Source organism: Leopardus geoffroyi, chromosome A2, assembly GCF_018350155.1.
Source record: "Leopardus geoffroyi isolate Oge1 chromosome A2, O.geoffroyi_Oge1_pat1.0, whole genome shotgun sequence".
NCBI classification, from domain to species: domain Eukaryota; kingdom Metazoa; phylum Chordata; class Mammalia; order Carnivora; family Felidae; genus Leopardus; species Leopardus geoffroyi.
Genome location: NC_059331.1, coordinates 166,185,970 through 166,209,217, shown reverse-complemented (window position 1 = coordinate 166,209,217; position 23,248 = coordinate 166,185,970). Strand labels below are relative to the sequence as shown.

General features: G+C 45.3%; 1 protein-coding gene across 6 annotated transcripts in view; it reads right to left on the bottom strand.

The window, feature by feature from the left end:
- DPP6 (dipeptidyl peptidase like 6) overlaps window positions 1-23,248 on the bottom strand; it is a 950,988-nt gene that overhangs the window by 273,839 nt on the left and 653,901 nt on the right. For all 6 annotated transcript variants that reach the window (XM_045496272.1, XM_045496270.1, XM_045496273.1 and 3 more), the window contains exons 4-5: window positions 17,010-17,104; window positions 5,000-5,074 (exon numbers count right to left, since the gene is read on the bottom strand). In XM_045496272.1, coding sequence (XP_045352228.1) covers window positions 5,000-5,074; window positions 17,010-17,104 — 170 coding nt within the window. The remainder of the gene's footprint in view (window positions 1-4,999; window positions 5,075-17,009; window positions 17,105-23,248) is intronic.

Genomic DNA, 23,248 nt, shown 5'->3' with positions numbered 1-23,248 from the left:
ATCGACCCCCCGGCCCCCACATTCACTCCCTGTGGAATCCCCTCGACTCACGCGGGGGCAGAGCCCAGTGACATGTTTCTCACAAGCAGAGCAGGATGGGGAAGGCGTAGCTGTCATTAGGTCCTGAGGGCTGGGACTGCTGTCTTTCTGTCACTCTCGGCCCAGCCTGCTTGCTGCTCTGATGAGGGAGACTGCCCCCCGAACTGTGGGGAGACGTCCTGTGGACCCAATGTGCAAAGATGGCCCTGGGCTAGGGCTGGGGGTAGACGGGAGATCAGAGACCTTCCCTTGAGTAGCTGACAATGTAAACATGGGCAAACAAACCAGTTTACGTCAAACAACTGGGAAATGGAACAACACTGCAGTGAGCCTAAGTAAATGAGAGGAAGGCACACACAATGAATAGTATAAAATTAAACTTAAAGTGTCTCTCCTCTGGCCCTTACTGTCCTCAAGACACTGCCTTACTTACTATCTGTATCCAAGCTCCTGGATGCTCTGTTCTGGTTGCCCCATTCTCTCCCGGCCCTTACCCACCACTTCTACTCCAGCCACTGAATGCAAGCTTCAAGCAACCCCAAGTGGGTGCATTTGGAGAGCCCCCAGACCTGGCCCCGGACGCAGCCAGAGAGCCCCTTTGTACTCAAAGGCTTGCAACCTAGAAGTGCGGTTGCGGGAGCTCATTGGGTTGGGCTACCGTTCATGGATGGGGGACAGGGGCTGACAGATAATGCGTCCTCTCCGAGCCTCCCAGGTGGACTTCCAAGATGCACAAGGCTGCACAGAAGGTCCAAAGGCATCCAGAGCCAGTTGGTCACGATGGTGACCAATCTGGTGGCAGAGCATTCCCCCTGGGGCTTCGAGGAAAGGTGCAGGACGGAAAGTGAACCAGGACTTCAGCATCACGGGCATGGCATCTCACACCACAAGGAAGAGTGACATCACCGTGAGAGACAGAGGACCTGCCAGGGTGGAGCCCCGTGCTACAATGTTCAGATGTCCAGAGTCCACAGTGGCCAGCTTTCCTCCTCTTTGGGGCATTTCCTTTCTGCTACACACATAATAAGACACTTTGTGGCCTTTTCTCCCATCGGTTTGGACTCTCTTCTTACTCCTTAGAAGATTTATCCTTTATAACCTTTACAACGTATTGAATTTCCTCAGACTCAGTCTTAGGCCTTCTTCACTTCCATATAGCTCCTGTAACTGTCCCCATGGGTCACGTCATTGACACCCACGGTTGTATTTCCCTCCTTTAAGTTAATTACTTTTGAAATTTTCTCCATTCCAGACACGGCTTATGGGATTCACATCCGTATATATTTTTCAATGTTTATTTATTTTTGAGAGAGAGACAGAGAGAGAGAGAGAGAGACAGAGAGACAGAGTGTGAGCAGGGGTAGGGGAGCGGCAGAGAGAGAGGGAGACACAGAATCCGAAGCAGGCTCCGGGCTCCGAGCTGTCAGCACGGAGCCCAACGTGGGGCTCGAACTCCTGAACCTTGAGATCATGACCTGACCTGAAGTCAGATGTCTAACCAACGGAGCCACCCAGGTGCCCCCCAACCCATCTTTCCAGCTATTTTCTTGTAAACTGTAAACTCTTGTTAAACACCCCAGAGTCGCCTGAAACTCAGTTCCAGAAGCAAGCCCATGAACAGCCCAAGATATCGCCACCCTCTTTGTAACCTGAACCTGATGGGCGAGCCCCGTCTTATCTCTAGCCACACTGGGTTTCTCTGTACCTCTTATTCACCACACACACCCTCCCCACCGGACTCTGTCAGAGTCCAGCTGAAGTTCCGATTCCTTCTGGAAGCCTTTCTGGGTCTACCTAACAGGGTCAAATTTTTGTTTTACGCTCACGAAACTCCTCTTGGCAGTTCTATGCAAGTGGCACTGGTTATGTGCCTACGTGACTGTATTGCAGGCTCCATGACATAAGGTAGCTTGCCTCTTTTGTACGACTTAGTGCACAAAATGAAACTGAAGATGTAAAAGAATAATTGGACCTGTCTCTGCAAGATTAGAAGGAGCTTGAATCTTCCTGAGGAAAGAGCCCTGTGTCCAAGCCCTAGAGAAGGACACTTACCTAGGTTTGCCAGGTAAGTGCTTTCCATGGGCTATCCCATCCAGTCCCCACCTGAGCATGGCTAGATGCCCACTGACCCCTTGTTTGAGGCAGGAAGCTGGGCTCCAAAGAGCTGATTGTTCCAGATAAGCACTTGAGCCTGGGGGCTGCTAGATTTGCAAGTGCACCGTGGGTGGGGCAGCAGAGAGGAGCAGTTGGAAGAATTGCTGTTTTCCTAATGGCAAGTGCAGTATCTGGATATTCTGGGTGGAGCTGTGACCCAATGTATTGAAATTTTATTGCAAATGAAACATTTATGCTATTACACGAGAGATGCCTGGTAATTGGACGGTTGGTTCATACAAAACTATTTTTTAGGACAGTCTTTTCAATGAGAAGTTGAGTTAGTGCCTAGAAACAAGGTATCCCGGCTGCCTTTGAAACACACAAATAAGGATGTGATAGACATAGATCCAAAGATAGAATTCCAGTTTCCCTACCGTCAGATAGGAATCACATATGGTCATACCAATTTGGGAAACACTGTGTAACCCACATGAGAATATGAAAAGCTTCAACATATCCTCAGTAAAGAAACTTACTTGATTGTGTTTAACTAGAGTTCTTAAATTTATGTGACTATGGAAACTATTTTTTTTTTTTTAATATCCAGGGATAATGACACAGACATTAAAAACAAAGTCGAAAGTCCTGGCTTGTGCCATTTCCTCCAGAATTACAGATCTAGACCCTTCCTTTGTAAGCCACCCACTTTTCTAAAAATATCTGCATCTTAAGTTATCCAGTTAGGAAGTTATGTCTAACACCCAACTCCAAGTCGTCCTGCAGAGGGCCAACATTTCCTCCAGAAGAACAGAACCTGTGCTTAGTTGTACGTCTGGTAACTGCTCACTACTTGAAAACCATGCAGGGTTGTTCCTTTGATTCAAGTTTAAAGTATCCATTTGCACAGAATTTTTACAGAGCACACATTTTCAATACTTCAATTAGTTTTACCATTCACTAAATCCACTCCTAGTTTCTTACACTTTCCTACTCCAACACAGTCCTACCCCAAAGGCCAACGGACGCTGTGTGGTGAGAAACGGTTCCTTCAAGGTTCCTGTGGACAGTCAGTGTTTTTACATTGCAAAGACTCATATTTAGCAAAGTGTTCTTTACCAAAAGAGTCATCGCTTGGAATGGGAGTCCATGGCACTCTTTCAGAAGGAGCATTGGGGAAGACAAGGAAGACCGATGGAGAGTTCTACCACGCACAGAACAGAATCATGGATGTGCCCACACCCCCCCGATGAGCAGATAGGAGACTCTCTTCTCTAAGATTTGGGAGAACGAATACAAAGTGTTGTGCTGAAGGCTTCTAGGAGCAGGAAGCTCATGAGGAAACCAGGCAACCCATCCTGGTGTTGAGACCCTCCCACTGAGAAAAGATGCTCTATTAAGATGACCTAGTATCTGTCTTCCTAAGCTTTTCTCACATGGGTGTTGGCTGTGTCTCTTCCAGACAAACCCACAACAAAGGCATTACCCCATCCCTATGAGAGCCTTCAAGTACCCGCTGAGTTTTTTTCTCTTATTCAAGAGTAGAGATGACATTTTTGGTAGTGTCCGTGAAAGGAGCTGAACCACTCTGGGATCCACGCCCAACACGTCCATGTGCTTGAGGCTTAGAGAGGCAAGCACAGGGGTGGGTATAGGACTCGCACAGTCCCAAGACTGAAGGAGGCCTTCTACCACATCCAGTTCCCTAGCCTCCCGCAATCAGATAAAGATGACCAGCTGTTCCAAAGGAGGTGGATGGAAACAATGAAAACTTTTGTGTTATGGACATTAAAACAACAGAAGGTGGAAGAGTGGAGACAGTTTTTCAAAAGATGTACATTTTGAGGAAAAAGATGGAAATCTCCAATAAATAATCCAGCTGTCAAATACCTTTTAAAAGAAATTCTAAAAATTCTAGGATTGGGCTTGGATCTCCATGCAAACCAATCCCCCAGGTACTCCAGTGGGATGTAATTCAACAAGCTAGCCTTCTCGTGCCGGGACAAGAGCCTCTCAAACACACCAAGACGGTGTTCAGGCTTGACTTAAAATCCAGGTACCCTTAGAGCTCACAGAAGCGTCACAAAACCCTGGACAGAATGGTCTCAGAAGAACAGGAAAGGCAGTGGAATTCTGTATTTTACTTGCCAGAGAATAAAGTTCCACAAATGCACATTTCTGAAGTTGCTAATCTCTTATAAGCTGAACATCTGCTTCACTGATACAAATAAATTTCACCTTCAAGCTCATTTAAAATTAAAGAGCCAAGATGAATTTTAAATTATGAGCATGTTAAAAGAATAAAAGGAAAAGAAAGAGCTAGTTTTAGGCAGCCACTAAAGCCCAGAGTGAGATTTTATAGAAACTTCTGGTGCAATTTTATGGCAAGCTCATATATGAAGTGCTAAAAACAGGGATTTATATAATGAAAAGTGATATTTCAAGTCTCGTCTAGAATACTATGATGGCTAAGAGATAATTAACATTTCATTTTAGTTTAGGGAGAAACTGACAGTTGGTTTTTGTTCTCGGGATAAAATTTATGGTATGATTGAGAAAATGGCAAGAGGAAGAACTGCACAAAAGGGTAAGATAAATCTTTATAAAAAGACAACTTCTAATCATGTCCCTCAAGAAAATCCTACGAAATTGCCCCTAAAAGGAGTGATTTTTTTCTCGGCCAAAGGGATTTTTATACCTTTCTTCTCTCCTAGGTGGCAGTGTGGCATAAAAGGAGACTAATTCGGGACCCATCAACTGTTTCAGGATTCCAAGACCACGGAGAATGAAGGTTCAAGGGAAAATACTTAATAGGGTCTCAGAAGGGAGAAACAATTTTTTATAGACAGAAAAGAATGGTACTCACTGGCTCCACGTTGTATGAAAACAGAGCATATTCCTTATCTGGAGAGATTTCATATCGGATGGCTCTTAATGATTCCTAAAAGGAAAAAAAAAACACAAATAATTTTATTTTTTTTTTAACATTTATCTATTTTTGAGACAGAGAGAGACGGAGTGTGAGCAGGGGAGGAGCAGAGAGAGAGAGAAGGAGACACAGAATCCGAAGCAGGCTCCAGGCTCTGAGCCATCAGCACAGAACCCGACGTGGGATGGAACCCACAGACTATGAGATCATGACCTGAGCCAAAGTCAGATGCTTAACCGGCTGAGCCCCCAGGGGCTCCAAGAAGATGGTCCCTAAAAGGCAGAATTACATTCTACTCATTGTTTTGCAGCTTGCTTTTTCACCATGATAGACACCGGCCCCCAAGTCGGTCCGTGTGCAGAGGACCAGCTGTGGTTCTTCCTTCAAATATCTTCATGGTACACAGGCAATCTTACCCACATGAAATCATCAGAAAGGCTATTTCCCTTCCACCCCCCCCCCCCACACACACACACAACCTTCCTCGCTGTGATCACACTGCTGTGCAGACCCCACGCCCACTCTCTGTCCACCTGTCACGGGCAACCCTACCAACAATCATACAGCCACGTGCAAACACACAGATGTGTAACCACAACAAAAAGTGACATCACACCATACATCCCTCACCTGGGTTTTCTTGAGCAACAATTGGTTTGGCCTGAAGTGCTGACCTTCAGACCTTGCACAGAACTACATGGCGTGGATATCGCTTGATTTACTCAGTCCTTACTAAAGCGTGGTTACAGAAGATTCTTGGTATTCATGGCAGTAATGTTCTAAAAGTCCCCACGAACTCTGGGTTAGGGAAAACTGCAGCACACTGTTCCTAAGGGAAACGCAGCACTAGGTTCTGGTGAGGGTCTGGTCACAATACTTTGGTCAACCAATCTATACATAACCTTGTTTCACATGTGTTTCTGCTTAAAGACATCTTATTTTTTAAAGTTTTTTTTTTAATGTTTATTTTATTTGTGAGAGAGAGACAGAGTATGAGTGGGAGAGGGGCAGAGAGAGAGAGAGAGAGGGAGACACAGAATCTGAAACAGGCTCCAGGCTCCGAGCTGTCAGCACAGAGCCCAACGCAAGGCTCGAACTCATGAACCGCGAGATCACGACCTGAGCTGAAGTCAGATGCTTAACCAGCTGAGCCACCCAGGCGCCCTTCAAGACATCTTACTACTGTATGCCGTTGACTCACTGACACTGAACTCATAGTGAACAACACTATACTCAGCCTGAACAAATCATCTCACAAATGTGTCTTCTCCGTATGGCACATCACAGCCTTCTTGCATTTCGGAACATTACCGCACTCCAGCATTATCCTTGGGGGCCATTTTAAACAGCATAATCACCAAGGAAAAGCACAAAGAATATGGAAAGCAGGGCACGACATAGACCACACACACACACACACACACACACACACACACACACACCTGTTCACAGCATGAGATCTGGAACCCCAATTTTTTTGCCACTATGCACACATCTGGGAATGACTGGAAAAGCACCATGAGTGTTCGTCTGGACATTACAGACATAGTTTAGCACACGGCCGCCTCTGCAAACACAGAAGCTGTGAGCGGTGAGGATGGGCTGGGATGTGTGTCCAGTACAGTTACGACACGCAACATTGCAATAAAAATCCTCACCCACGTTTGTTTTTTACGGAACACATTTCTAAGGGTGGGGCTGATGATGTTTTAAAAAGTGCAAATAGATATTGCCCGGTTGCTTTTCGAAATGTTTCTGGAATTAACACTCTCATTACCGATGAGCGAATGCATCCTTTCTCCCTTCTCTGGCAGAAGTGCTGCTATCCATTCTTCCGTTTGACCCTCTGATGGATGTCAGGTGGCGCCTCGCTGAGAGTTTAGTTCCTATTTCCCTGCCTCGGGCACATTTGACCCTCACTGGATATTTCTGGCAATGCGGATTTTATCTTTAGAAAACTGTCCATCCCTGTCTCCTTGAAGGTACCTGTTATGCTGAGTTTTCTATTTTTTCTGAAGCTCACTCCTACCATGTTTTTATCCCCACTTCTCTTCTCAAGGTGACCAGAGACTAACTTGCTTAATGTCGTCATGATGTCTCAATTCTCCTCTTGGCACAACTCATCACTTGCTCCTCCTCAAAACCCTGTCTCCACTTGGCTTCTAGGACGCACACCTGGTTTTCTCGTACCTCCTCGATGCTTCTCTTCATGCACGTTTGCTGGTTCCCTTCATTTCTCTGACCTCTGAATGTTGGAGTAACCAACATAAATGACTGGGTTTCCTATCAGAAATCACATCCTAGGTGACACCACGCACACTCGTGGCTATGAAATCCAAGTACCTGCTGACAATTCCAAGCGTCACATGTCCAAGACCCTGTGAACCCAACTGGACTTGACCCTGACCTTCAGATGTGTATGTCCCACTGCTTCCCTGGCACCTCCACTCGAATGTCAAGTGGGAGACTCAAGGTAACGTGAATACAATACAGCCCCTCATATTCTGTCCCTTCTCCCTCCAGCCCCAGCAACCCCACCCCCTCAGCCACTCAGGGCAAACTCCTGGCTCTCCTCTCCTCTGTCTCACACATCTTAGATCTAGCCGAGCAGAAACCACTGTTGGGCTACCATCAGAGTCCATTCAGAACAGGCTTTCCTTCCCCCCCGCCACCACCCTGGTCTCAGCATGAGTCTTCCGCTCGGGCCATGGCAGTAACCTTCCAGCGGTGTCCCCAGGCTCTAACTTTGTCCCCTGCACTCTACTCTAGCTGCAGGAGCCGGGGCCAGCTTTTCAGTACAGGAATCATCACCTTGCCCTCTGCTTGAAGCCACACCAACCTTGGCTTCCATCACAGTGGGCTAAAAGTCAAAGCTCCCACTGAGCAGCGGGGCTACTCCTTGGTCCCCACCTCCAAGTATGGCCTCTTGACCCTGTGCACCCCAGCCACACTGCCACTGCTGTCTACACCTCCCATGAACACGCCAGGCACACACTGGCTTCATGGTCTTCACGACTGGTCTTCCTCTTGCTTGAAAAGCTCTAGATTGTCACCTGTCAGCTTTCTTCTCAGGAGCCTCCTTCTAAGTGAAGACTTCCCTCTCTTCCGTGGCCATGAGATCTAGAAATCTCAATAGGCTTGCCTCCAATTTTTCATAACCCTCATCCCTTATTTTCCTAGGCATACTCACTATTAAAATAATGTATATTTAACCTATTTATCTTATTTAGTGCCCGTCCCCTCCCCTAGAATGTAAGCTTCTCGAAACGAGGGCTTCTGAAAGAAATCTTTAACTTCTCTCTGCAATGCTTTGTAGTTTTCAGCGTACAACTCTTGCCCGTGTTTTGTTAGATGTATCCTAAGTATTCGGCATTATTGATGTTTTATATATGTAAAATATACACATCTCAATATTCAGTTGTTTATTGCTAACATATGGAAATAGAATTGATTTCGGTACCTTGACCTTTTGTTCTGCGACTTTGCTAAATTTCATTAATTGTTATAGCAATTTTTTTGTACATTCTTTAGAATTTTCTATCTAATCATATTTTCTGTGGCTGAAGAGTTTTTTTTTCCCACTCCTTTCCTAATTAGATGCATTTTGCTTCTTTTTATAGCCTAATTACACACTAGAGAGCCGCCAGTATAATGTCCGGAAATATAATGAGGGTGGACACCTCGCCTTTTTCCTGATCTTAGGGAGAAACATCCAGTCTTCATTAGTAAGTGTATTAATGGCAGGTGCTTTTGTAGATGTCTGTTATCAGGTTGAAGATGCTCCTGTCTATTTCCAGTTTGCTCAGAATTTTTACAATGGATGTTGAGTTTTATAATGAGTGTTGAATTATCTCAAATGCTTCTTCTGCATTTTTGGAGATAATTATGCTGTTTTGTTCTTTTTAGTCTGTCAAAATGGTTAATTACATTGTTTGATGTTCAAATGTTGAAGCAAACTTGCATTCCTTAGATAATCTCTATAGGTCATGATGTATTAACCCTTTTATATACTGCTAGACATGATTTGCTATTTTGTTGAGGATTTTTGCACCTGTGTTTAAGGGAAATTAGTCTGTGGTTTTCTTTTCCGGTAATAACCTCGTTTGGTTTATACTTGAGGGAAGTGCTGGCCTAATAAATGACTTGGGAGGTATTTCCTCCTCTTCTACTTGTTTTGTAAGTTTGTACAGAACTGGTATAATGTTTTCCTTAAATGTTTGGTAGAATTGACAAGTGAAGCCATGTATTTGCACCTTGAATTTTCTACATGTGGAACTTTTTGACCATTAATTCCTTTTACATCAATATAGGACTATTGAGAGTCCCTATTTCACTTTTAGTGAGCTGTGATAATTTGTATCTTTTAAGGATTTATTTATTTCACTTGTTTATTCTCATTTCATTGTCAAGTTTATTGATCTATGGCTACTACAAATATTTTCGATTACCCTTTCCAAGCCTGTACTGATGGGGCTTTCTTCTGTTCCTATTATTGGTTTTTGTCCTTTATCTTTGTTCTTGATCAATTTCATGAATCTTTTCCAAAAACCAGCTTTGGGTTTTGTTTATTTTTTTTCTGCTATTTTTTTCTTTTCCATATGGTTGATTTTTCCCTTTATTGCCTTTCTTCTGCATACTTACACGTCATTCCTTTTTTTCCAATTTTGTTTTTTTTAAGGTGCATGTTTAGATCTAATGATAGGAGCACTTAAAGCAATAAATTTCCCTTTAAGTGCTGCCTACCTGCACACCATAAATTTTCATTTTATATGTCTTAATTTCCCTTCATTTCAACACATTACCTAATTCCCATCTGATTTCTTCTTTGGCCGATTCGTCACTTAAAAGCAGGTTGTTTAATTTTCTTTTTTAAAAAATTTTTTTTTTCAACATTTATTTTATTTTTGGGACAGAGAGACACAGAGCATGAACGGGGGAGGGGCAGAGAGAGAGGGAGACACAGAATCAGAAACAGGCTCCAGGCTCTGAGCCATCAGCCCAGAGCCCGACGCGGGGCTCGAACTCACGGACCGCGAGATCGTGACCTGGTTGAAGTCGGACGCTTAACCGACTGCGCCACCCAGGCGCCCCTAATTTTCAATCATCAGGCCACATTCCAGATATTTTTCTGCTGTTGATTTCTACTTTAATTATGTATTTGCTAGACACTGGTCTTTGCGTAATTTCCAACCTGCGAGATAAATTGAGACTCGTTTAATGGCCCAGACTTTTATCAGTTTTCGTGAATGTTCCACGTGTGCTCAGAATGAACGTGTTCTCTGTTGGTGATGGATGTGACCCATCAATGTCAGTTAGGTGAGTTGGTTGACTGTGCTTTCAAGACTTTGGTATCTGTACTGATCTGTTTTCCTACATGTTCTATCAACTACTCAGAGAGGACCGTTGGAACCTCCCACTTCAATTGTGGATTTGTCCACTTCTGGTTTTGGTTCAACCAATTCTGGCTTCAAATCTTATAGCTCTATTGCTAGTTGCATATACCTTCAGCATTCTTCTGCCTTCTTAAAGAACTGACCCCTTTATCCTTATGAAATATTTCTTTTTATTTCCAGTAGTAGGGCCTCTTCTGTAGTCTACTTTGATATTAACAGGACCATTCAGGCTTTCCCTTGGTTAATGTTTGGATGGTATGTCTGTTTACATTAATTTAATTTTAACCTGTGTCTTTCTCCTGAAAGTATATATCATAGAAGGCTTAGAGCTGGGTCTTGCTTTTTAAAACTCACCTTTGAATCCTTTGGGAGTAATAAGGGAAGCTTATGGGCATAATGATATAGGAAACCTGTCCTTTATACTATAGTTACCTTCCACCCTGCATTGTATCAGATTTCTGCTCTGGGTGTCCTGCCCAAGAAAATTCTAACATGTTCCAAAGATTTTATGTGTATATGTTTGCGGTTTTTAGTCAACGTAGAGTGTAGGAGAAAAGAATTAGAAGTCTTCTATTAAAAGGAACTGGACATCTTCACCACATTTAAAGACCCTTTTATAAAAAAAACAGATGCATTTTTTTCAGGACTAGCCAATTCATTTTCTTTAAGTTCCCACCAAAAGCTTAGCTACATGTTGACCACATTTACCTCTTCTGGCACTGTTCGTTCCATTATGTAGATCCAAACTTTCACCCGGTATAATCTTTCTTACCCCAAAGAACTTCCTTTCACTTTCTCAGAGTGCTAGTGTGTGGCCAGTGAATGCTCTCGGATTTTGTCTCCAGTTTATTTTATCTTTAACTTTGAAAGATATTTTTGTTGCATGTAGAATTCTAATCTTCAATAAGATTTTGTAGTCTGCGTTAAGTCTTATGCTGTTCTTAGATTTATGAGAGAACTTTTGTTTTTGTTCATATAGTGAAGGGAATATTCTAGGTACTGAAGTCTGTGAAGAGAGAGCCACGGATTTATTCACATATTTTCTGTATTCAGCCAGATGAAAATTTTTCCTTATTAATTACAGCTTAGGTAAACTAACATCGTTTAGATTTTCTAGGGATGGAATTATGTTACCCAGAAAAGAAAGACATTTTTCTTTCGTTTTCTAGTTCCCCATCACTTACTCTGCTTGTACACGGCATTTCCTGCTATCTCCAAGAGCACATTAAATAGGAATAGTGATGGTGAGTACTCTGGCCCGACTGCAATTAACATAGTTCTACTGTCTGCCATTGAGAATGGTTTTCGCTGCTAGTTGGCTTAGGGTAAATGGTTTTTGTCATATTTAGGCAGGTTTTCCTTTTCATCTCACCCAGAAATTTTATTAGCAGTTATTGATAAGCTTTACCAGGTACCCTTTCAGTGTCTGTGATGTAATCATCAAGGATTTTGCTGTTATTTTGTAGTTGTAATGGGTTTTGCTGATTGAGTTCTTGATATTTAAGTGCTGTTGTCAGGAGTACACGACTCAGAGTGAATCACGACTCAGATACATGAGTGGGTTCCACTTGCCTATACTGCGGTTACAATGTCTGTAGCTACACCCGCTGGTGAGACTGGTGTGCAGTTCCCATTTTGCATTATTTGGGGCTGTTTACTCACACTCACTAACGTAATTTTTAATAACATGACCCTGATTTTTATGATTTTTTTTTTAAGTTTGTTTATTTTTGAGAGCACCGAGGAGGGGCAGAGAGAGAGAGAAAGGGAGAGAGAGAATCCCAAGCAGACATCCGTGCTGTCAGCGCAGAGCCTGATGCGGGGCTCAATCCCACGACACGATCGTGAGGTCATGGCCTGAGCCGAAATCAAGAGTCGGATGCTCAACTGACTGAGCCACCCAGGCGCCCCCATCCTGACTTAGAAAAACATCAGTCTACACATATGACGAGCCCATATGGATGGAAATGTCGGCGTGTTGCCAGTGAGACACTTATGCCAAGGGCTGGTGTGTCTTGTTTTCATGTAACGGATAAATACCTGTGTGATCATAAACGCAGAGAAGGAAAGGCGGCCATGAGTGAAAGAAAAAGATACGGGATGATGGAATGCTCCAAATCATCAAGGAATGGGAAAGAAATGGAGGGCAGGGAGTATAAATACGTCCCTGGGCTGTTTTGTGAAAATCGCCTCAGAAAGGAAAACAAGGAAATAAGTAAGATTGGTAACGATAAAGCCAAAGGCAGATGCTGAGAAGATGGCACAAGTTATGGGGACACCCTGTGCACCTCGAGGGGAACACACATCAGCCTTGGCCAGACAGGCGGTGGTGAGCTGCCCGTCCCCGTGCACGAGGAAGGAGGGAGCGTGTGCACCTGGGGGTCCTCCCGGGGAAGGCAGCCACTGTCTGCATCTGGGCCCTTGTTGCACCCTACAAATCATTAAATTTGGAGTCAGATCGAAGCAGGTGCCACCCCTGCACTGGTGGTGAGAGCCGGAAGAAACCTGAAAATGCAGCCGGACAGAGCAGAAAAGAGCACCGAGAAAAGCTCTCACCTCGCAAACAGGTAAATCCGCACGGTTGCCTCGGCAGGTGTTGCGTCAGGCTGGCCTGACACAGCGTTTTGCAGGTATGATCCTTATTTCGGGGCAATGTGCAGGGGCCACGGGGACAGGCAGCGGTGGCCTCACAGTGTGAGCCCCGCACCTGAGGCTGTGGCACCCTCCTGGGCCGTGGGACACTGGCCCCAAGACCCCTTACGCCATCTAGAAATGACGTAGCTCGGGACCAGCCCTGGGGGCTCTCAGCTACCAGCTACGTGACTCAGAAAAGACCTCCTGGCCGACCTCGATCAAGTGGGAAGAATATCCCGCCTGCTGCTCACAGGGTTTCAATTAAATAAGGAAACGCGCGTGGTGTTTCTACTGTAAGCACTCACATAGCCTTGCGTGTTGCATGAACCCCGCGTGCAACCCTGCAGCGTCCCCCTCCTTCCTCGGTTAGCCCTGGTTTTCTCCTCCACGGCCCTGACCGCTCCCCACTCCGGGTGTCTGAGACCCGCACCCACGCCCCCGGTGGACGCAGACCATGGCTACAGCCTCGGTGGCCCTCGTGCACCGCGCAGCCGGACTCGTCAATGTTGCCTCTGTGACGGGACGCAGACTCGTCCCTCCTGGTTTCCCCAGTCACTGCTTTCACCAGGACCTGGTCCAGCCTCACCTGGGCCCGAAGCAGTCCCAGGGGGCCCCTGGCCTCTCATCTTTCCCTCCTGCACCCCCGTCACGTGGCTCTAGCTTTATTTTCCTCGACAGACCCGACCTCAACAGTCCCATCCCTTTCACTTTCCTGCAGAGTAAAAAGGCTAGACCCCCGGGTAAGGCGCTCCGTGGCTTGCTCCCTGACCTTTTCCCGGGGCCCTGAGCCACGGCCTTCCAACCGCTCCCACGTGACCTGCACCGGAGCTGGTGACTGGCCACCCTGCCTGCCCACGGGACATTCACTGCTCAGCCTGTTCTCTGTGCAGCAAGGATGCTGCTTCCCGCTTGTCTTCAAACTGTACTCACCTTTCGGGGGCTGCTGGACGTCCCTCTCTGCGCCCTATCTACCGCTGACATGACTCTCTTCTCTCCTTCCTGCCTCTACTGCAGCACAGAGGTCACAAATGCCTGCCTCTTCTAGATCTGGGTGGAAAGGTCCCAGAGAGTAAAACTGTTTCATTGATCCTGGTCTCCACCCACCCACCTCGGCCAGCCCAGGGCCCTGCTCAGAGGACACACTTTAATGTCAGATGAGAGCACAGGGGTGACAGAAGGACGACACCAGACCACCTAAAACCTGCACAGCGTAGCAGGTGCAGGGCCAGGAAAATCAAGCTGCTACTTTATTTCTTTGCAGGTCTTTTAAAGACACAGGTACACAATGTTATACTTCCCGACTTAAAAAAAGAAAAGAGAGAGAGAGACAAGCCTAGGAAATAAAAATAAGTAAAAAATATTTTTGTTTTCTGTTCTTTTAATAAGTGGGGGGAAAAAGAGGAAGAGGGGAAAAGAAAGGGAAGAGGAACAAGAAGAAAATGTGTCTGAGACACGAGGGGGAGGAAGAAAAAAAATGCAGAGGGACGGCGACGGCGGCTGGACCGAACGCTGCAGACACAGAAAGCAAACTAGAATAGACACCCCGCGTGACATGGCTTTGACAACATTCTTGCAAACGACGGTGACTTGTTATGCCACCCCTTTGTTCCTGGACTAATGGGGTTGGAAACGCAGAGGCCGGTCCGGTTGGAAGTCAGCGAGTGTGGTCGCGGCGGGGACCGGACAGCTGCTACCCCGTTCCGCTCGCCAAATTCTGCTGTCTGAGAAAACGCTGTCTCGCTGCTTTTAGCTATTCCTGTCTTTCAAGAAAAGACAGAAGCCTGGGCTTCCAGCCTGCAAGAAACCAGTCTGTGGGCCAAACAAAACAGTTCAGCGGGCGTTCGGGCCGCTGGCTTTTGCCTTCTCAACTGCAGACAAAAACAAGGCTATTTCTACCCTTCCGGGTTTTTACTGAGGTGGGAAACGCAGCCAGCCTCAGGGTGGAAATGCTCGCTGGCCATGCCGGCCTCTCCTGTGCAGCCGCAGGGCTGCGGGCTGGCTGTGTCATGCAGACCAGGAGGATGACAGCAAAAGTGGGGACGGGCCCCCCAGGCAGGGGCTGGGACCCCTCCCACCTGGGGCGCACCTGCATCTGCGGGGGCCCACCTGTGGGAGCCAGCCTGCAGGGCTCGGCAGAGGGCAAGCAGGAGAAGCCCCGCAGTGAGCTTCTTCCTCCTCCAAATGTGAGAACACACCCCCCCACGGAGCCCTTGATGGAAATTAAACGAAACAGAATAAAGTAAAGTGAACGCTAATTGTGAAAGCTCAGCGTACTGGATGAAGGGAAAAAGGAAAAAAGTGGTCTCAAGCTCTTATCTCAACAGATTCCCGAGTTCCTCTACAACACATGAGCCCACGACAGCTCTTGATTCTGGAAAGGGTCTCATAATACTTGTAATCGTGTCCCTCTCTGTGAGGAGTCAGAATTCATTAATTTTTAGAGACAGATAAAAATTCAAATCCTACAGTCTAATGATTATACAAAATCAAAGGGGAGCATAAATTAAAGAAACAAAAAGACGTTTTATTTAAATGTTAACTTAGTCATTTAAATAAGTAATTAAAACAGGGAAAGACAGAAAAAGTGAGAAAACTTGACATAATCAGAGCAGCAGGACTCTTTTTTAATTTACGTGTTTTCCCTTCCAAGTACTTTCGGAACTGTCTGCAGTGCTCACATGTTCGTTGATGGAGAGGTCTAATCCCTTTGAAACGTGATACTGAATTTTTAAAAATCTGATTAAAATTATTGAGTAAAATGGCATCGAAACAACAATTGTGGAATTCATCACCATGAAAAATAATATACAAAGTCTTCCCCACCCAACAAGATGAATGATTTTCATAGTTCAGTGCTCACTTCCCAGCCTTTTCAACACACAGGGATGATGTTGACGGTTGCTAATTGAAGTGTAAAGACGATATTGTATTCTTCTGTTTATTTAAAGATTTTTATAATGTTTATTTTGTGTGTGTGCGCGTGTGTGTGTGAGAGAGAGAGAGAGCGAGCAGGGAAGGGGCAGAAAGAGGGAGACACAGAATCGGAAACAGGCTCCAGGCTCTGAGCGGTCAGCACAGAGCCCCATGCGGGGCTTGAACCCACGAACCGCGAGATCATGATCTGAGCCGAAGTCGGACGCCCAACCGACTGAGCCACCCAGGTGCCCCTCTTCCGTGTTTATTTAAAGTAACATCAGGTCATGATCTCGCGGTTTGTGGGTTCGAGCCCCGCGTCAGGCTCTGTGCTGACAGCTCAGAGCCTGGAGCTTGTTTCGGATTCTGTGTCTCCCTCTCTCTCTGCCCCTCCCCCACTCGCGCTCTGTCTCCGTCTCAAAAATAAATAAACATTAAAAAAATTTAAATAACTATTTTCAACTGTACATGAACTCCAAATTTCGATGCTACTTAAATCTCGGGGAAAATGGGTTTTCCCAGATTATGAGGCACTGACTGGCATTCGCATCCACTCCGTACTTATTTTAAAGCCTAAACATCACTTCACGTGTTCAGACGAAGCGCAGTCAGCGTGCCTCCATTAATATTCCCTGTGCATGTGGAGATGAGGTGTTTTTTTTAAACGAGACTGAGCAAGCCCTCCCGAAGTATTCTCTGTGCATTACTGCCATTTTTCTGTAAATGTCTAAAGCCCTAGGACGTGATCTTCCAATTACATATGATATGCAACACTTGTTTCCAACACCTGCAGAGAAATGTCCCGCACACGAAAGAAACTGCTTTCATCTTATTAAATTAGTGTGGTTTCAATTTCACATTATCTTGAGCTGCTCAGGCTATAGTGTTACAAGTTTATTGCTTCTGCTAGGCTCCTCCTAAAAGTTGAAACCTAAAGTCATTTTCTGCTTTATTGACTTGCAGGAGGGAAAACTGAAATTATCCCGGTCATTAGAGAGAGTACTTACAATTTTCTTGCCTTCTATTAACACCGTAGAAATATTTGTTTCAACATTCTGTAGTATCACATTTCCTTTCTGTTCTCTGTAGATGAATTCTTTATCTACAAGAGAAGAAATAAAAAAGAAACACAAAACATTAAGGAGCTCAGCAGGCTTCTGACGGACACTTACACAGAACGAATCAACTATTCCGACAAAAATAGAATCCTGTGATTCATCAAAGGGTCGTTTTAATCTGGTGAAGTATATACAGCTGCTCTCAACATAACCTCATGTGAAGCTTCTCTCCGAATCTTCGCTCCTACGCTACACGCTGGCATATAAAACACCAGTGCCCATGCCCATGAAGTCTTTCGGACATTCTAGAGCTTTCTTGAGCCCGACACACAGTGGACACATGGAGCAGATTAAGAAACTTACTACCAAAAAGCATGGACAGTAATTCGCACTGTGGGTAGTGATTTCCTGTATGTACAGCTTGGGTGAACCGTGTTATGCACGCGTGCTCAGACATCCAAACCCTGCAAACTGTTTCGAGTTAGTCCACAACGTTCCTTGCTACCCCTGGGAGACTCGGCAGTTTCTTGGTCACGCATACCCCTGAATCCATACATCCTGTCCTCAGAGACAGTGACCGTGGTCCTTTGCATGACCAACCTTTCAACTATTCCCTTAGGAGAGTAATAAAACACACCGATCAGGATGATTGCAGAGGTGTATCTGTAGGCACGTGTGCCTCTACTGCGAGTGAAAGGGCACGTTCTCTGAAGGTTGCTGGTACAGGGCTGGGCACACAACGAGGGGAAGAAATACTGTCTGTCCGAGCAAAGGTGGGAGTACTGAGCCAGCTTGATGGTCAAGGCATTTCACACAATAACCAGTTGCTGACGGGACCACCCGTGCAGACTGGATTAATCCAAACGGTATTATCATTTCTACTCTTTATCTCATAAATTTACGCTCTTTCCTTTTTCACTCCTTTCTGCTGCTTGCTTTGGTTTTCATTCTCTTCTTTTTCCAGGTTGTTAAGGTGGGAGCTTAGATCTTTAGTTTGATTTTCCATCCTTTCTTTCTTTTTTTTTTTTTTTTTTTACGTTTATTTATTTTTGAGACAGAGAGAGACAGAGCATGAACAGGGGAGGGTCAGAGAGACAGGGAGACACAGAATCTGAAACAGGCTCCGGGCTCCGAGCTGTCAGCACAGAGCCCGATGCGGGGCTCGAACTCACGGACTGCAAGATCATGACCTGAGCCGAAGTCGGACGCCCAACCGACTGAGCCACCCAGGCGCCCCAACCATCCTTTCTAATAAAACTGATGAACGCTAAAAATTTCCCTCTATGGATGGTGTTAGCTACATCTCACAAATTTTGATATGCTGAGTTACATTATTATTCAGTTCAAATTATTTCTAATCTTCCCTGTAATATCTGCTTGGCCCAATGATTATTCAGAAACATGTTGTTTAATTTGCAAGTATGTAAAGTTATTCTGGCCCTTTTATGTTTTATAGATTTTTAATTTAAATTCACTGGATCAAAGAAGACTCGGTACATGATTTCAGTCTTTGAAAACTCATTAAGACATTTTTGTGGTCCATAATATGGTCTAACCTGGTGAATGTCCTGTATGCATATTTAATGAAATGATTGATATGGCTGCATTTGGTCTAACGTGTGTTTATGTGTATGTGTGTGGGGTGGGTGTGTATGTGTATGGGTGTGTGGGGTGTGTGTGTGTGGAGGTGGGGGTGTGGGGTGGGGGGGTGTAGGGGTGTGTGTGTGTGATTAGTTTCTACTTGTTTCCTCCACTTATCTCTGGCTTTCACTTTATTGCATATTTTTCAGAATTTTAATGTCCCTATTTTAGCTGTATTTTTAAAAAAAAAATTAATGTTTTCATTTATTTTTGAGACAGAGAGAGACAGAACATGAGCAGGGGAGGGGCAGAGAGAGAGAGGGAGACACAGAATCCGAAGTGGGCTCCAGGCTCTGAGCTGTCGGCACAGAGCCCGACGCGGGGCTCGAACTCACGGACCGCGAGATCATGACCTGAGCTGAAGTCGGATGCTTAACAGACTGAGCCACCCAAGCGCCTCTTAGCTGTATTTCCTTGCAAATTTTTTGTGCTTATCCTAGGGATTAGAATACATACTCAACTTTCCACAGTCAACAATGAGTTAATAGTGTACCAGCTCTGGTGAAATACAGAAATTTATCAAGTTTTCAGCCCGCATCCAGCCCCATGCTGTTATAATTGTCATGTGTATTGAATCAAGATACTTTACATACTCCACAAGATGTCATAATTACTGTTTATGACAGTACCTCATTTATAAAGAGAGCAAGAAGAAAAAGAAAGAAAAAAAAAGTCTGTTGCATTTGCCCATCACTCGCCTTTCTGACGCTTTTTAGACTTGATCCAGGACCTGAATTTCCACCAGGCATCATTTCCTGCCTCTTGAGAGCTTCCTCGAGGTGTGTGTTTGTATGGACCCGCCGGCACCCAGTTCCTTGAATTTGCTCTTGCCTGAGTGCCTTTGATTTCCTTCACTTCTGAAGGATATTGTCTCTTCGTATAGATTTCTAGGTTGATGGTGTTTCCTTCTCCTTTGGAGATTTCATGCCACGTCCTTCTGGTCACCATGGCTTCTAACAAGAAGCGGCTTTTAATTGTTCTTTCCCCGACACTGTTTCCATGCATTTTTCTTTCGCTGTTTTCAAGACTGACTTCTTGCTTGTGGTTTCTAACAGCCCAGCTATGATGCATTTTTGATTAGACTTCTTTGTGTTCATTCTGTTTGGTGTTTGCTGAGCCTCGTGTCTGCAAACGTATGTCTTTGTCAAATCTTCAGCCTTTAATTTGACGAATATTTTTTTCTATTTGTTTTATCCCTCTCCTCTCCTGGAGTGCCAGCTGCACACATATTGGGGACCTTGATATTATCTAACACTCTCTGATGCTCTGTTCTTTAAAAAAAATTTCCCTCTGTTCACCTCGAATAATTTCTACTGAGCTGTCATCACAGCTGCGTTGTCTCTCTCCTTTGTCATGATTATTTGACTGCCAAGTCTATCCAGTGAATTTTTACATTTCAGAATCTGCGTTCTCATGTTTAGGATTTTCCACGTTGTTCTTTCTACTGTTTCTACTTTTCTGCGGGGATTTCTCATTTCCCTGCTGACATTTTCATTCACGGAAAACATACGTACTTCCTTGTGCGTCATGGAAACACATACACTTTTAGGATGTTTGCCCCATCAGTTCCAAAATCCGTTTCATTCTGGAGTCAGACTCAGTTAATTTTCTTTTATACTGAAAGTATGTTCCCCTCTTTTTTTGGGGGGGGCATTCTTTGTAAGTAAGGTAATTTTGTGCTATATCCTAGACACGACGGTTGTCAGTTTCTGGACATTCTGGACTATGTTAATATTCTTTAATAAATGTGGTTTCCTATGCAACACCAGGTAATTTTCTTCGCTAGACACGGACCACCAACTTTGGGCAGCAGCCTTTTATACTCAATGCCGGTATGTTACCTACAGCTGAACTGCTCTGCTTGTCTTCTGGGTGTGTGTGGCTCACGGGTCAGAGACGCCAGGGCACTGCTGGTTTCTGTGTTACTAATCTCTGTTCCACCCTGTCTCGTTACCCCCTCCCCTTCTTATCTTTTCAGTTTGACACTTAGCTTATTAATTTCAGCATTTCCACTTTTCTTACAGAGTCACAACTGGTGCCATAAATTTCCTGAATTATGTCTTTATCTGAATCCACAAGTTTTAATGGGTAGTTTTCTCATTAGTGCTTTGTTCCGTGCATTTTTAGTTTCTGTCATGCTTTCCTTTTCAACCTGGGAGTTACTTGGAATTTGTAATTTGCAAATGTATGTAAAACACTCTTCTTCCTCTTTTTGTTATTGACTTGTAATTTGCTACATGTGTTAGAAAAACTTGTACTATCCACTCTGTGAAATTTGTTGACTCTGGTTTATAGCCTGAGGCGGGGTTCGTTTTTGTGGAAGGTTTCTTGACGGAGTGGATATTTTCTAACCGGAAGATGCAGGGTTCTCTATTTGGTCTTTAATTTAACCGTGCTGGTTGTACCATTCATTAAGTTGCCTCATTCTCAGCCCATTTTTTTGCACGCTTCACTTTTTCTTAAAAAGCCTCCCACTGTATTGACACATTCTGGTATGATGATGGATCAATTAGTTTTCTCCTGTTCATCCTGTTATACATCTCGTAACTATTTTCTCAGATGAGTGCAAGTTTAGAATTTTCTCACCTTCTTGGTGATTTGCAAGGTTTATTTTCTCACTGTATTTTCCATCCCTCATAATGCTTGTAAAGGCCATTTCTGTGCTGCAGAACGGGAGAAATGATAGTATACACCCGATATCGTGCATGTGAAGATTCAGAGACGTTATGTACGGGAGACTCGAGATGAACTTAAAACGACGCCTGGATCAGGGCAGGCTCTGGGGCGCGTGCGTGTCAGCTGCTACTCTTGTCTCAGGAGAAGATCTGGAATCATCTCTGCCTCCTTTTTGTCTCTCGTCTTCAATATTCCACCCCTCGTCTGCGCCTACCCCTTTGAGGGCGTCTTGAATGGCTCCAAGCCATGGGTCCTCGCGGCTTGCGGTGCCCTTGCCCTGGGTCTGCCCACCGCCACCTTCACCTTGGATGCCTCTGACGGCTCACTCCCTTCGCTCCATGCTCTGTGCACACGAGGACGTGCTTCTATTTTTTTTTTTTTTTCTAGGTCCTTTGGCAGAGACTGCTTTGGCCAACTCCTCAGCCTGACATTCAAGGTCCTTCACATCCAGGCCTGGGTGTCTCTTCCCATTTTAATTTGCTGTCTGGTTTAATTTGAGTCTGGTTTATAGCCTGAGGCAGGGTTCAGCGCCCCCCCCCCCCTCCCCATCAAGCGTCCTGAACCATGTTGTACCTTCTGTGCCTGGGTGATGCCTCAGACCACGGCCCAGCCTGCAATGCCCTCTCCCACTCCCTCCGGGGGGACCTCTGTCCGCTCTTCCCACAAAGGCCTCTCCCCTGCAAAGCTTGCCATGCGTCTGCCGAGCAGGATTAACCCCGCTCTGCTCTGCCCCGCACCCCACTCCTGCTTTACGCTCCTCATTGGCTGTGACAACTCTGTCTCTTCCACAAAGAGAGCGGGACGCATGGGGAAAGGGCCACACCTTCTGGACTTTCTACCTCTAAAACCTAGCATGATGACTGAGGGGAAACTGGGGGCTAACAACGCGTGATGCGTTCACCAAGTTCACACCATCACCCGTCTGTCTGATTCACCAAATGTGCAACCCGCCTGCGCCTCCGTAGGCAGACCCGCTGTGTGAGAGGCTGCCCCCGGCCGACAAGTTCAAAGGAAGCAGGGGTGGGTAGGGCCGCTTCGCAATTCTGCCTTTAGTGCCTCGTGGTGAGATTCTGAGATAGCTCCTTTCTCCCCCATCACTGCAGTGCGGTAAGATACCCCAGAGGGGAGTGTAAGGTGCATTTGGACACTCTGAGGACGGGACGGCGACACTGAAAAGCCAGGCTCACCGGGGATTCTGAGAAACACAGAGGGTGAGGTTGTGAGGAAAAGATCTCCCGGAGAAAGTCTCGCACGGCGTCACCCTCTGCGACGTATTGTTCATGTCAAGTACTCAGCATGTAAAATATGTCATTAATTTAATTGTTCTGGGTGGCTTCGGCAGTTCTCCAAAGCTACATAATTAAAGAAAGCGACAACATTGGTAGCCAACACAAGGGAGGTGATTGCTTTTCATTTTATTCTTTCCCCCCGATTGTGATAGAAAAATATATAGCAATGCAACACGTTGTTTTTCTCGCTCTTCCAAAAATAAGATGACGTTCCAGTCATTTCCTCTGAGAATCATATATCAGCTGGCTTCGTATGTTGCTTATTTTTGCCTGACACAGTAATGTATTTCTCAGAAACCTTTCAAAGGTCTTTCCCATGATGAAGAAACTTTAAATGGATGGCATTTTGTGGCACGAGAGATTTCTTAGCCATCGGGATACGTGGTTCCCGTCGCCAAGGATGACTTAGACCTGCTGGTTGGTCTTCTTTTTTTTTAATTTTTAAATATTTTTGAGAGAAAGAGAGAGAGAGAGCGAGCATGAGTGGGGGAGGGGCAGAGAGAGAGGAGACACAGAGTCCGAAGCAGGGTCCAGGCTCTGAGCTGTCAGCCCAGAGCCTGACGCGGGGCTCGAACTCACAAA